Source organism: Eurosta solidaginis, chromosome 4 (assembly GCF_040869045.1).
Source record: "Eurosta solidaginis isolate ZX-2024a chromosome 4, ASM4086904v1, whole genome shotgun sequence".
Taxonomy (NCBI): Eukaryota; Metazoa; Arthropoda; class Insecta; order Diptera; family Tephritidae; genus Eurosta; species Eurosta solidaginis.
In genome coordinates, this window is record NC_090322.1 from 58,942,615 (window position 1) to 58,957,280 (window position 14,666).

General features: G+C 37.7%; 1 protein-coding gene across 15 annotated transcripts in view; it reads right to left on the reverse strand.

Annotated features, from left to right (window-relative positions):
* Nucleotides 1-14,666, reverse strand: part of LOC137249839 (protein unc-93 homolog A) — a 114,317-nt gene that overhangs the window by 66,896 nt on the left and 32,755 nt on the right. For 5 of the 15 annotated variants that reach the window (XR_010952567.1, XM_067781807.1, XM_067781803.1 and 2 more), the window contains exon 2: nt 7,424-8,161. The exons of 1 other annotated variant lie outside the window; for it this stretch is intronic. Coding sequence is in view for 13 of the 14 variants with exons in the window: in XM_067781807.1 (XP_067637908.1) it covers nt 7,424-7,567 (144 nt within the window). In the remaining variant the exon portion in view is untranslated. Of the gene's footprint in view, nt 1-7,423; nt 8,176-10,682; nt 10,780-14,666 lie in introns of those variants that run through there. 9 more of the 15 variants (XM_067781811.1, XM_067781809.1, XM_067781815.1 and 6 more) reach the window with 7 other exon arrangements.

Genomic DNA, 14,666 nt, shown 5'->3' on the forward strand with positions numbered 1-14,666 from the left:
GATGGTTCGATGACGCCGCTGTTGCTCATTTCGTGTACGATTTGACTCACAACTTCCCGCTTTGCCAGTGGAACACTACGAAGAACTTGACGTATCAGCCTCGCGTCTCCAGTGTCAATTTTATGTTTCACAACATTGGTGCGGCCTGGTTTGGAACCATCACGGTCAAATATGTTCGCGTACTTTAAGAGCAGTTGTTTTGCCTTACTCTGATAGGCTTCCTCTAGCCCCTGCGTCCATGCCGTGATGCCATTTGAAAGATCAGTATTACTAGATGAAACGTGTTCCTAGAGCTGTTCACAATTAATAACTACTTCAGCCTCTTGGCATGCTCCCAAAATAGCTCCTTTGGTTAAATTGAATGGCGACTTGAACTCATTGAGTACTCTTACCGGAATACGTCCATCTTGTTTTGTCATAGCCAGGAAATTTGTTTTTTCCTACAAGTATGTTCAGTGCTGATTTGTTTGCTGTTTCGACAACCCACAATTTGTTTGTCCCACAATCTCTATCAACCTTTGCCTAGATGACTGCTTCGGATTTTGGTGGTATTTGCTGACTCTCTTCCACCAGCACTCGTTTACTGCTGTAGCCTCTCTCGTAGCCGAAATTGAGTGGTACATCCATGTTCTTATATCGCATCGTCTTGCTTTGCATGTCGATCTTTATGCCCTGGTCGATTAAGAAGTCCACTCCAATTATGATTTCATCAACAATCTCTGCCACTATAAAATTGTGTACTACCGTGATGTTCCCAATTGCGACTTCACATGATACTCCTCCTAGAACCGTGCTGTCTTCTCCATCGCTGTACGCAATCTTGCTCCTAGAGATTATGGGTCATTCAATTGAGGGAGCCAGCTGTCGCCCTTGCGGCTGACTCGCTTTAGTTTAACGATTGATTGGTCTTGGAGATCTGCTCATCTCCTTCAGCTCTGCGTTTACGACCACCCACATTGTTGCAACTGTTAGGGTTGGTGTTGCAATAATGCGCAATGTGCCCTGGCTTTCCACACTTAAAGCATTTGACTGCATCATAATTCTTCTGCTGCGTACCCTTCAATGCTTCCAAAATTGTGTCTATCAGTCTGGCCTTTCCACTTCCACGCGATGAGCTTTGTATGCGGGCTTACTCAAAAGCGACGCTGTTTCTTGAGTCAGTGCATGGGATACCGTTTATGCGAATGTGGGTTTTGGGTTTGCATATGTCGCTCGCTTCGTTTCTACGTCCCGTATGCCATTTATAAAACTCTGGATTTTTACCCTCTCGGTGTACTCCACGGGTGCGTCCGCATTTGCCAAATGAGCCAATCTTTCAATATCTGAAGCAAACTCCTGCAATGTCTCATTTGCTATTTGGAAGCGGTTTTGCGACTCAATTTGGAATATCTGTGTTCTATGCTCGCTTCCATAACGTCGTTTTACAGCAGCCATCAATGCTTCATAGTTGTTGCGCTCTCCTTCGGGAATCGTCTGTAGGATTTCGGCTGCTGGCTCCTTCAATGCCACGAACAGTGCAGCAACTTTATCTTTCGCATTCCAGTTGCTCACTGCTGGGGTCTTCTCAAACTGTAGCTTAAAGACGTGGAAAGGAACAGAACCGTCAAAGGATGGTGTTCTTACCTTTGGATTGCTTGCTGAAACAGCTGGGCGATTTAGTTGCAGCTCCTGTATACGACCTCTCAATGTTTCAATCTCAGCATCGATTTTATTCTCGAGTTGTACAATTGTTGTATCTTGTGCCTCCAGCTTCGATGATACCCTTATCTCCTGCGCCTCCAGCTGCGAGGATATGCGAGCCTCTTGTGCTTTCAACTGTTCAGCCAACTGAGCTGTCATATATGTCTTCTGTTCTTCCAGTTGAGATGACATTTGCGACGACATTTCTGAAATGCGTGTTTCTTGTGCTTCAATCTTCGATGTTATGCGTGTCTCCTGCGATTCCATTTGAGATGCAATACTTGTCTTCTGTTCATCCAGTTCAGATGACATGTTGGTGGATATTTGTGATGACATTTCGGACATTTGTGCCGATATTGCAGCCAATATCATTTTCAGGTCTGTGTTCGCCATTGTCTGCGGCGTTTCTTCCATTTTTGTTGTTTCCTCGCCATCAAGATGCAAGTCATACTCTTCCACGTCAATTCCTTTTAATTCCATTGCCTGTCGTAGTCGTTCCTGAAGTTCTAGTTTAATGCCGGTTGTATTCAATCTACGGCTCTCCAACTCCTTCTTCAGTTGCTGGTTCTTCAATTCACTTAACTTTGGCATGTCCAAGTTGTATTCTAAGTCTTCGGAGTTTATTCAACAATTCCTCTTCTGACACCAATTGTAACGAATTTACTGCAAATCCTCTTATTTGCAACCCTCTGCTAAGTTCGAATCACTAAACTGTTGAGTAAATAACTCCAATATTGAATAATGGAAAAATGGCCTTAATTAAAGTAATTCACAATAACACTTATACTTTGCAACTAGCTTGCTTAATAACCAAACTGACTGATAGCTTAAATGAAACTCTACTAGCGCCTCTACCGCTGGCGCTTTTATACTCTGTGATTTCCTCGTGGCATCTTCTAGGTGCTTCCAGAATCTACTTAGTTGCCGCCATATAATTATAACTACAGATGCACGTATTTAGCTTCTCATATGCGTGTATTTGTGAGCGACACTTCAACAATTACAATTGCATACTTTTGGGAGCATCTCAGATAAGATATCAGCATATGTTTGTGCATCTCTTCTCTGCTGCGTGTACGTACATATGTGTAGACATAATGTGTTATTCGTTTATGTAGATACAAGTGACTGTCTGCTTTATTGTTGTTGTGACTTCATTTACTTAACATCAGACTAGGGATGTGAGTATCACTTAGTGTCACTCATATTCGTCACAATATTAATACCACTCACTACATACATAAACGGTTTCGAAAACGAGAGCACATCAGCGCGATAGAGTGTAAGATGAAGTAGTAATTACTTAGTTATTTTAAGAGCAACGTGTGAAGGAAACTCCAGTGAGAGTATTGAGTCTTATCGTAAATATTTTTGCAAAAGTTGAGCAGGTGACTTGCAATAGTGTCAATCAATGCGGAACCATAGAAGGTGGCGTCAGGGCGAGACATACATACAAATAAAAATTCCATGTAAGTACTTTATTTTTGTAAATCGATGGACTAATGTCAAAAATCGCAGCCGGAAGTTAAAGTGTCAAAGGATTTTAAAAATCCGCTGATTTCCGCCCAACACCTGTTTGGTTCCGCTATGGTGTTATTTTATGATACGATAAAGACAAGCACCATCAACATCGGTAGCACCCAAACACCATAAAACCTTCCGTGAGCGTCCGCGAAATTTTGAGATAAAGAATAGTGCGATTTTTAATTCCAAGTTTTAGCCTGCTTTCTTTTTTTTAGTTTAGAGGATTTATTGTGAATAAATATCTTAAAATCGTATAATAATATAAAATGACAGATAGGCTGACACAATGCCAGTTACATCATTCACGGTACTTTTCGGGCGGTCTAACAACCGCAACAAAATTCACATTATTTTTAAAAACCAAAACATTTGAAAATTACAAAAAAAAATCATTTTATTGTTTTTTCATCTGATTTTCGGCCGTCACATGTTTGGTTCCACCATGCCAAGAACTAAAGCTGCAAGTATGCACCGACGTGTGCCGTACCTACGGACGTTTGTCGTACGAAACACGTTTGACCGAACCCTCAAGCACTGAGGACCTGATACGAAACATTCATTCTCTTTAAATTCGTTTCCAGGACTGGGTCTTGAAGTTCATTCGATTGTAAACAAAAGTTCATTCGTTTCCAAGAATGGTTCTTGAACATCAGATGGCTATTGAGCAATGATGACATGATACGAAACATTCATTCTCTCTCAATTCGTTTCCAGGAATGGGTCTTAAAGTTCATTCATTTGTAAACATTGGTTCATTCGATTGTAAACAAACTTCATTCGTTTCCAAGAATGGGTCTTGAAGATCAGAGTTGCGTAAACCCCGCAAAAAAAAATTCCAAGAAAATCGGTGCGTTTTCATTATTTTTCATTTCAAGTGTATTCAACTACATAAGCGGATCAAAAATTTGTAAAAAAGGTACAAGAAATAACAAAATTAAATTAGCTGTTATATTAACGCACGAAAAGAGATAAGTACATTTTATCTTAGCTATCAAAAAATTAAATTTCACGTGTTGTCACGGAAAAATTTTTAACGGGTAAAATAAGCTTTTTTTTGTATTTGTGATCCTGAAAAAATTCGATTTTTTTGATATCCCATTTGACTATCTTGAGTAAGTTTTCGGTGAAAATCATAAATTAAACCTTTACCATGTAAAATACCCCAAAGTTATTCCGAAATGCCCAAATTTGATTTTGAGAATGATGGCATCTATGGCCAATGTTATAAAAAATGCACATTTTCACGCGCTCTCAGAGAGCGAGAAGTTTCATATAATGTCATCATTGCTATTGAGTTGCCTAAAATACGTTAAAAAAAATCCAGAAATCAGTTCGGTTTCATTATTTTCAAAGAAATCAGCAAGCAAACTGATAAAAACTTATTAAAATTTATAAAAAAGGCAAAGTTTTGTAGAAATATTTTGTGGTAGATAAGTGAAAAAATATGAAATAATATATTTCGATTGCGTTGCTTTGCTTTGTTGCTCTGGCACCGCCATAAGATAACAATGAATGGCTAGCCTCCTTTTTCACTTTGATGCGACCAAAACGTTTATTTACATACATATGTATATCCACATACAATAAAAAACGCATAAAATGTATAAGAAATTACGAAATTAGATCACTTGGTGAAGTATCTGCGTTGTCCGCAAAAGGCTGTTAATTAAACATGTTGCGTTAACCTATACGTATACATACGATTTATCTCAGCTGTCAAAAATGGAATGTCGCAACGCTCTACAAAAACATGGCCTTTATGCATCCATTTGCATCAATGCGAAGACTAAAGCTGCAGACATTGGGGCTTTATCGGTAACCTTATAACAGCTGATTCGACCAATCTTATGGGAATAAATGCAATCGATTATTGGTGCCGCTAAGGTCGTAACCGTATCGTAGCCAACCAATTGGTTTTTGGTTTACCGTCGTAATGATAAACAGCTGATTACGTTAGGGATACGAATACAGCGGTACAACATACGGCACCAATGACTGCCGCGTAATGCGGCAGTTACCCACCGACGTGTGCCATACGTACGGACGTTTGTCGTACGAAACACTTTTGAGCGAACCCTCAAGCCCGTAGGAATCAATGTGGGCGTCTGTGTTCATGTACATAACATATTTGTGTGTGTATTGTTTAGAGCAAAGCACTGTTGCCATTGACCAATTTGCATGCATGCTTATGGAAACATCAACTTTTTCCATTTTAATTTTTGAAGTTGTAAAAGGCTTGAATTAGTATTAAATAAATATAAATATATTGCATATGTATAAACTGCACTTTTACATAATTATTTCGAATTATTTTCACAATTTTTCAAACTTTAATTAGGTGTTTTGTCATAAAACTGCAAACGGTTAAAAATTAGCGCACAAAAGTTTACTAAGCAACTCTGTCTAGTGAGAAAGCGATCAGCTGACACGTTCTTACGGAAAAAATCAAAATTGTTTTGATTTCTACGTTCCGGGCTACGTACGTGCGGGCGTTGCACGTCGGTGAGTTTTCGTTTACATTGCACATTCATAAGATAGGTCGTGTCAGCTGACACGTTTTTTCTCCGTACGTTCGTGGGTAACTGCCGCATAAGAAGCTGAGTTTTTTATCAATCGAAAGTTGCTACCAAAACACGTTTCGTGTGCAGCCCTTCGATGAAAGGTGTTGTCACTGATAAATTATCCACGGGTGAAAAAGAGTTATTTTTTTCTTCGGATTTGTAATCCTGACTAAAATTCGAGTTTTTTGATATCCCATTTGACAATCTTGAGTAAATTTTCGGTGAAAATCATAAATTAAACTTTTACCATGTAAAATACACCAAAGTTATTCTGAAATGCCCAAATTTGATTTTTTAGTATGATGGCATCTATGGCCAATATTATAAAAAATGCACATTTTCACGCGCTCTCAGAGAGCGAAAAGTTTCATATCAGGTCACCAGTGCCTTCAAGCCCGTAGGAATCAATGTGTGAAGCGGCAATTACCCACCGACGTGTGCCGTACGAAACACGTTTGATCGAACCCCCAAGCCCGCAGGAATCAATGTGTGCGTCTGTGTACATGTACATAACATATTTGTGTGTGTATTGTTTACAGATAAGCACTGTTGCCATTGACCATTTTGCATGCATGCTTATGGAAACATCAACTTTTTCCAATTTAATTTTTGATGTTGTAAAAGGCTGGAATTAATATTAAATAAATATAAATAGATTACACATTTATAATCTGCACTTTACATAATTTTTTCGAATTATTTTCACAATTTTTCAAACTTTAATTAGTTGTTTTTGCATAAAACTGCAAACGGTCAAAAATTAGCGCACAAAAGTTTACTAGGCAACTCTGTCTAGTGAGAGAGAGATCAGCTGACACGTTCTTACGGAAAAAATCAAAATTGATTTGATTTCTACGTTCCAGGCTACGTACGTACGGGCGTTGCACGTCGGTGAGTTTTCGTTTACATTGCACACTCATAAGATAGGTCGTGTCAGCTGACACGTTTTTGGTACGTATGTTCGTGAGTAACTGAGGTATAAGGCATGGCTCAATTATCTGGTTGGCTCATCTCATCAACTGATTTCATTTTTTTCATTTCTTTTGCATATGGATTGTCAAAAGGAGATGGCAAACGCAAAATGTAACCAACAAATTGCCAATTATTTAATGCCGTGGTAGTAAATGTTTTATTCAAAAATAGTTTCACATCACTCTAAGTTATGTTTTTTAGTAAATCCATCTAATATAGCGAATTATTTTCCCACAGGACACAATAATTGCAAAGTTTCCACACGTAGATTTCGACAATATGAACAAAGGTATGTTCTTGCTGTAGAGATGGCCCTACCGTACAGTTGAACCATGAACTAAGGGAAGTGCTTTTAGTCTGACAGTTTGTACTTTGAACGCTGTACATATTATTATTTCCAATTTTATTTACTGATCGATCCAACCATAGCGGAATGATACAAGGTGGCAGCATGGTGACATACCTACAAACATAAATAAAAATTCCATGTACTTTGTTTTTGTAAATTCGATGGACAAATGTCAAAATCGTACGACACCGGAAGTTGATATATCAAATAAAATAAAAAAAGGGTATAATCAGCTGTTCCATGCTGCCACCTTGTATCGTTGCGCCATGGATCCAACTGTTATTTATTTTCATATACAATTTGTTCAAATTTTCTCTTAACTAGAATTTTCTCTTACCTTATGTTGACTAAATAATGCCATTCTCTCGCGCTCTCGACTTGTGTCATGTGCTCGCCGCTCTCGCAATTGCTCTCGTTCACGCCTTCTATCACGTCTGCGCTCTGTCTCTTCCAACTCGTGTAAATTCGGTAAACTACCCATGATGATTGAGTCGTTTAAAAATTAAGAACGAGGATGCTCAATACGTCTGCTTAGCAAAGATGAATGTTTGATAGAGAGCTGCAAGTATTTATGTATGTGTGGATAGGAATGTAATCGCCTCGAAAAATTCTCAGCTAAAACCTTTTTTCAAGTAATAGAATTTGTACACATACATATATACATCCATGAATGTTTTACTGGGTCCTGTTAACGCTAATTTTGTAGACGAAAGCAATTTTTCATTTATTTGTTCTTTGCTTGTGTTGCGCTGCGATGCGTAAGCCGAAAGAAGGATTTTCTTTATGCCTTTTATTTTGCTATTAGGCGCAATAGAATTTTTAATTAAATGTTTCTAGCTTGTTTTGAGTTTTTCATTTCAGTCATTTGGGATTAAGCTCATTGAGATGCTCATTGAAGTGATTGAGATGAGATGTTGGTTGATATATAAAAACAAAACATTAATATTGTTGTTATTGTTTTAACATTTAGTACTTCAAGTGTCTTTCTTTGTTTTGATTTTGCTCTTTTTGTATTTAGTAATACTTAAGATACATTTGTGTGAACAATTTTATTGTTGTTGTTGCAATTATGGCACTATATTTATGTAACTTTAAATATACTTGTGTTTATAATAGTTGTATTACTGTTATTGTATGTTATTAGGGGGATTCATGTAACCGTATAAATGCCTTATAAAGTGTGTAAACGTATAAATTTATCTAGTGCGTACGTCAAATTTTGTATGAAAAATCATTTACACAATTTGTATAAATTTACGCGCACATTTCATTGTGTAAACGCGGTAAACTCAAAGGAATGCAACCTTGCAGACATTACAGCAGGCATTTTCATCAGAAATCTCCAACATTAGCAAGTCATTTACAAGTATATCTTAGTAAAGACGTTTTAGTTTTGATTTTTCACTTAATCGTGGCATTTTGTTGTTCGGTATAATACAATGTTGTTCGGCAATAATACAGCCGATAAACAATCAAGTTTATCAAGAGTATTACTAGGTGCGTTCATATAACAGCGTGTGTAAATGGATATAATTTTACACCTTATAAGTTTATATGCTTTCATGAGTCCCCCTATTGTATTTATTTAAATGTCAATCGCCGTCAAGCCACGTGCTTTTCTTCGTACAACTTTTATTCAACGCTTGCCAATCGGAAAAGTCACGCTTGACTGGGTTCTAATGGTGCGGTTAGATGATTTTCAATAAATGTGAATTCATTTAGTATTCGACTGGTTTCCTTTTTTGTTGTTATCTAAGGAAAGATAGCTTTGTTTAACTTTGGCTTATTATGTTTCCATCTACGACACACATAAGTTGGTACAGAAGTGGAAAGCCTTCAGGGAAAATAGCTAATATACTTCGCAGAGTTGTAGGCATTTTACTAACTTTTTGTAAAGTATTTAGATTAACTCAATTACACTTTATCATAGTTGATTTTTAAACAGTTTTATTTTGCCATCACACTCCTCATCCATCTAGGGCGTTGAGCAGACAATTAAATAAAATCGTTGGGTGCGTGAAATTTCTAAAAGTGTGAGGCGTAGCATAACCTGATTAAGGTTCAGTTGGTCTTATATGAGCCGTTTATTTTGAAAGTGGCATAAGTCATTTCATGTCGTTTAGGTTCAGTGATAATTTGTTTGTATCTCTCCTCGCCTCCAGTTTGTTAGAGTCCAATATCCAAAAGACACAATTCTTATTATTATTTTATAATTGTAGAACCATCTATATATACATTCGTTCAAAAATAACAATGCATTAAAACCATGAGTTGGAAATGACTTATGCCACTTTCAAAATAAACGGCTCATATATGACTATCAATTGAACTTAAAATTTTTTTTTAATTATTTTATTTTTTAGTTTTTAGTCTTTATTTAATTGCCTATTATTTCTCAATCTATTTAGTTCATTTAGTGATTCATTATTACAAGGACTTTCCTGATTTGTTACAATCTAAGTCCTCCTCGAACTCCAAAATATTTTGATGTCACTTCTACCGGACTGTATGTATTATGTGTTCCAAATATGAGCCAAATCGGACATCATAGGTCGCTTTCTATTCATGTATGTATTATGTGTTCGAAATATGAGCCAAATCGGACCACAAATACGATTTTTGTGAATATCTCGATCCTTGCGCCACCTAGCGGCGATTTTTTCATAGGTCGCTTTCTATTCTTATATATATTGTGTGTTCCAAATATGAGCTTAATCGGAAGACAAATACGATTTTTATGAATATCTAGATCCTTGCGCAAACCTAGCGGCGATTTTTTTCATAAGTCGCTTTCTATTCTTGTATGTATTGTGTGTTCCAAATATGAGCCAAATCGGACCACAAATGCGATTTATGTGAATATCTCGATCCTTGCGCCACCTTGCATTATTTATTATTGCATTGTCATCGGGTTCTGAACTATATTCCAAGTTTCAAGCTTGTAGCTTATTGGGAAGTTACTTAAATTTCAATTACAAAATTCGTGCCACCCAAGAGCAGGAAACCAAGAAGGAAGTGGCTAAAGCTAACATCGAAGCTGAACGGCTCAAGTGGAAGCAACGATATGACCATAAGCATCAACGACCATACCAATACCACGAAGGGCAACTGGTCGTCATTGACCATGTTCCCGGAGCAACAGGCGAAACTCACAAGTTGGAACTGAAGTATAAGGGTCCGTACATCGTTACTAAAGTTCTGGATTATGATCGGTATGTCATCGAGGATCTACCTGATGCACAACTCACTAGTCGACGGTATGCTAACGTATTCTCTAGTGACCATATGAAGCCATGGTGCTCGACGTCACCAGATCTGGACCAGGACAACCAGGCAAATGAATCCCAGTCTGACGACGATTCGTCCTAGAGGACGAATGTCAGGACCGGCCGAGCTGTAAGGGATCTGGTAACACTTACAAGAAAAGACAACTCTGAGGTCGATCAGCTGATGAGGGAGATTGGGAATGTTGAATAATTGAACTTTTGAGATTAGTCTGGTTTATACTGTCATAGAAGAAACATAAACGCCTACAATTAATAAAGGCCATATTTCAATATAATTAAAATAAATTACAAGTTATCGCTTTTACATACTTACAACATACTATATCCAAATTTGTTTACCAAATAGAACGCCCATCAGTTCACTCAATAGCTATTATTTTGTTAAATACGTATTAAGCTGCAGTTACCCACCGACGTGTGTAACGTACGTAGACGTATGCCGTACGTACATACTGTAACGAATTTAATCCTCTTATTTGCAATCCTCTGCTAAGTTCGAATCACTAAACTGTTGAATAAATAACTCCAATATGTAATAATGCAAAATGGCCCTTATCAAAGTACCCCACAATAACACTCAAACTGTGCAACGAATAGCTTGCTTAATAACCAAACTGATTGACAGCTCAAAGGAAACTCCACCATTCAAAATAATACTGCTATTGCTCGCTAAATAGCGTCTTAGTCGAAACTGCTTGACAGCTCAAATCAAACTGAATTCCAGCGCCTCTACAATTGCCGCCTTTCGTACTCTTGGATTTCAACATTCGCATCTTCTAGGCGCTTCCAGAATCTACTAGTCCAGCAGCTCTCAAACTTCTTAGCTGTAACTACAATTGCACAATTTTATAGTTTATCTATTTGCATACTTATAGGAGTATTTCAGATATATGCATGAGTTTGTGCATTGACTCTCCGCTGCTCGTATACGTACATGGTACATATGTGTAGACGCAATTATTGTTTCGTTTATGTAGATACATAATGATTGATCTATTGATGTGAATTCGCGTCACTGCTTAGCATCGGCTTAGAGATAGCAGCACCCCTTAGTTTTGCTAATATTCGTAACAATACATTTGAGCGAAATTTATGCCCGTAGTGGCAACGAAAAAAATTTTGCCTTTGACCTGTTTGAATGCATACTTATGGAAACGTTTTAATTTTTGATGTTGTAAAAGGCTGGAATTAATATTAAATAAGTATAAATAGATTATATATTTATAATCTGCACTTACATAATTATTTCGAATTATTTTCACAATTCTTCAAACTTTAATTAGGTGTTTTTGCATAAAACTCCAAACGGTCAAAAATTAGCGCACAAAAGTTTACTAGGCAACTCTGCCTAGTGAGAGAGCGATCAGCTGACACGTTCTTATCGAAGAAATCAAAATTGTTTTGATTTCTACGTTCCGGGCTACGTACGTACGTGCGTTGAACGTCGGTGAGTTTTCATTTACATTGAACATTCATAAGATAGGTCCTGTCAGCTGACACGTTTTTTGTACGTACGTTCGTGGGTAACTACAGCTTTACTCACAAACACAATACAACTACAAATTACTAATACATTTTTAAAGGGCCGTTTAAACTTGTCGTATCCATATCCATATAAAACAGCTGATCCAACCAACCTTATGGAAATCAATGTAATTGGTCCATACCATGGCCAACCAATTGGTTTTTGGGGCTTCGCCAGGGGCGGAAACTGTTATTCCTTTTATAATATAACTCCTTGGAAAACTATTAATTTTGGACTTTTAATATATTTCGTACAAGATAAAAATTATTTTCGGATTGTTATTACCTGAGTCCGATAGAAGTAGCTAAACTCGGACTTTTGAAAATAAAAGTCCGGAAATAAAAGTTAAATCCGGACTTTTATTATTTAAGGCCAAAATTAAAGTCCGGCTTGATAACAAAGAAACGGCTTATCCTAAATCAATTTTTTTTATTAATTCTCAAAAAATAAAAATACAGTTTTTACTTTTATATGTGGACTTTTATGGAAAAAGTTCGAAAAATAAAAAGGATGCATGATTCGACATGATATTGCTATAGTGATACCTGAGAACTCAAACATTTTCACCTAGGACAATTTTTTGACGCGGATTTTTTCGACTCCGAAAAAAAAAATTATTATTTTCCGCCCCTGGTTTTCGCCATATCAATAACCTTAAAATATTTGAGTTAGAGAATTTATTAACTTTTCGTAGATTTCATTTATTGTTTTGGATACGTTTTGACTAAGAGGCTTATGTTTTGTGGAATATGTTAGTAATTTTTTGAGCTCTCTTCATTCGTATGAAAATTTCACGATTTTTAGGTTAAGGCACCACCCTTCAAAAAACGCGAGTAGTCTATAAATAATGTAAGGAATACTCCTTTGGGAGTATAGGACTGCTCCAAATCTAATCTGTATTCATACAAAAAATTTGCTCCAATTAACATTGCGATGTCCTAGGTGAGGAGTAGGTGATCCCACTCTCGCATTGTTTGTGAGTATTCCATAGAGTACATACGTGAGAGTACTTTCCAAAGTACTTTCTCTGTAGTACTCCATGGAGCACCCACAGAGGATCATATGCCAAAGTACTAAAGAGGAATTGTGTAGGAAAGAATTATCCAAATGAATTTAATTTAAAAGAAGTAAGGAAGGCTAAGTTCGGGTGTAACCGAACATTACATACTCAGTTGAGAGCTATGGAGACAAAATAAGGAAAATCACCATGTAGGAAAATGAACCTAGGGTAACCCTGGAATGTGGTTGTATGACATGTGTATCAAATGGAAGGTATTAAAGAGTATTTTAAGAGAGAGTAGGCCGTAGTTCTATGGATGGACGCCATATAGGGATATCGCCATAAAGGTGGACCAGGGCTGACTCTAGAATTTGTTTGTACGATATGGGTATTAAATGAAAGGTGTTACTGAGCATTTTAAGAGGGAGTGGGCCTTAGGTCTATCGGTGGACGCCTTTTCGAGATATCGCCATTATGGTGGACCAGGGGTGACTCTAGAATATGTTTGTACGATATGGGTATCAAATGAAAGGTGGTAATGAGTATTTTAAAAGGGAATGGGCTTTAGTTCTATAGGTGAACGCCTTTTCGAGAAATCGCCATAAAGATGGACCAGGGGTGACTCTAGAATATGTTTGTACGATATGGGTATCAAACGAAAGGTGTTACTGAGCATTTTAAGAGGGAGTTGGCATTAGGTCTATAGGTGGACGCCTTTTCGAAATGTCGCCATAATGGCGGGCCAGGGGTGACTCTAGAATGTGTTTGTATGAGATGGGTATCAAATGAAAGATGGTAATGAGTATTTTAAAAGGGAGTAATCCTTAGTTCTATAGGTGGACGCCTTTTCGAGATATCGCCATAAAGGTGGACCAAGGGTGACTCTAGAATGTTTGTACGATATGGGTATCAAACGAAAGGTGTTACTGAGCATTTTAAGAGGGAGTGGGCATTAGGTCTATAGGAGGACGCCTTTTCGAGATATCGCCATTAGGGTGGGCCAGGGTGACTCTAGAATGTGTTTGTACGATATGGGTATCAAATGAAAGGTGGTAATGAGTATTTTAAAAGGGAGTAATCCTTAGTTCTATAGGTGGACGCGTTTTCGAGATATCGCCATAAAGGTGGACCAAGGGGACTCTAGAATGTTTGTACGATATGGGTATCAAACGAAAGGTGTTACTGAGCATTTTAAGAGGGAGTGGGCATTAGGTCTATAGGTGGACGGCTTTTCGAGATATCGCCATTAGGGTGGGCCAGGGGTTACTCTAGAATGTTTGTACGATATGGGTATCAAACGAAAGGTGTTACTGAGCTTTTTAAGAGGGAGTGGGCATTAGGTCTATAGGTGGACGCCTTTTCGAGATATCGCCATTAGGGTGGGACAGGGGTTACTCTAGAATGTTTGTACGATATGGGTATCAAACGAAAGGTGTTACTGAGCATTTTAAGAGGGAGTGGACATTAGGTCTATAGGTGGACGCCTTTTCGAGATATCGCCATTAGGGTGGGCCAGGGGTGACTCTAGAATGTTTGTACGATATGTGTATCAAACGAAAGGTGTTACTGAGCATTTTAAGAGGGAGTGGGCATTAGGTCTATAGGTGGACGCCTTTTCGAGATATCGCCATTAGAGTGGACCAGGGGTGACTCTAGAATGTGTTTGTACGATATGGATATCAAATTAAAGGTATTAATGAGGGTTTTAAAAGCGAGCGACCCTTAGATGTATATGTGAAGGCGTTCTCGCGATATCGACCAAAATGTG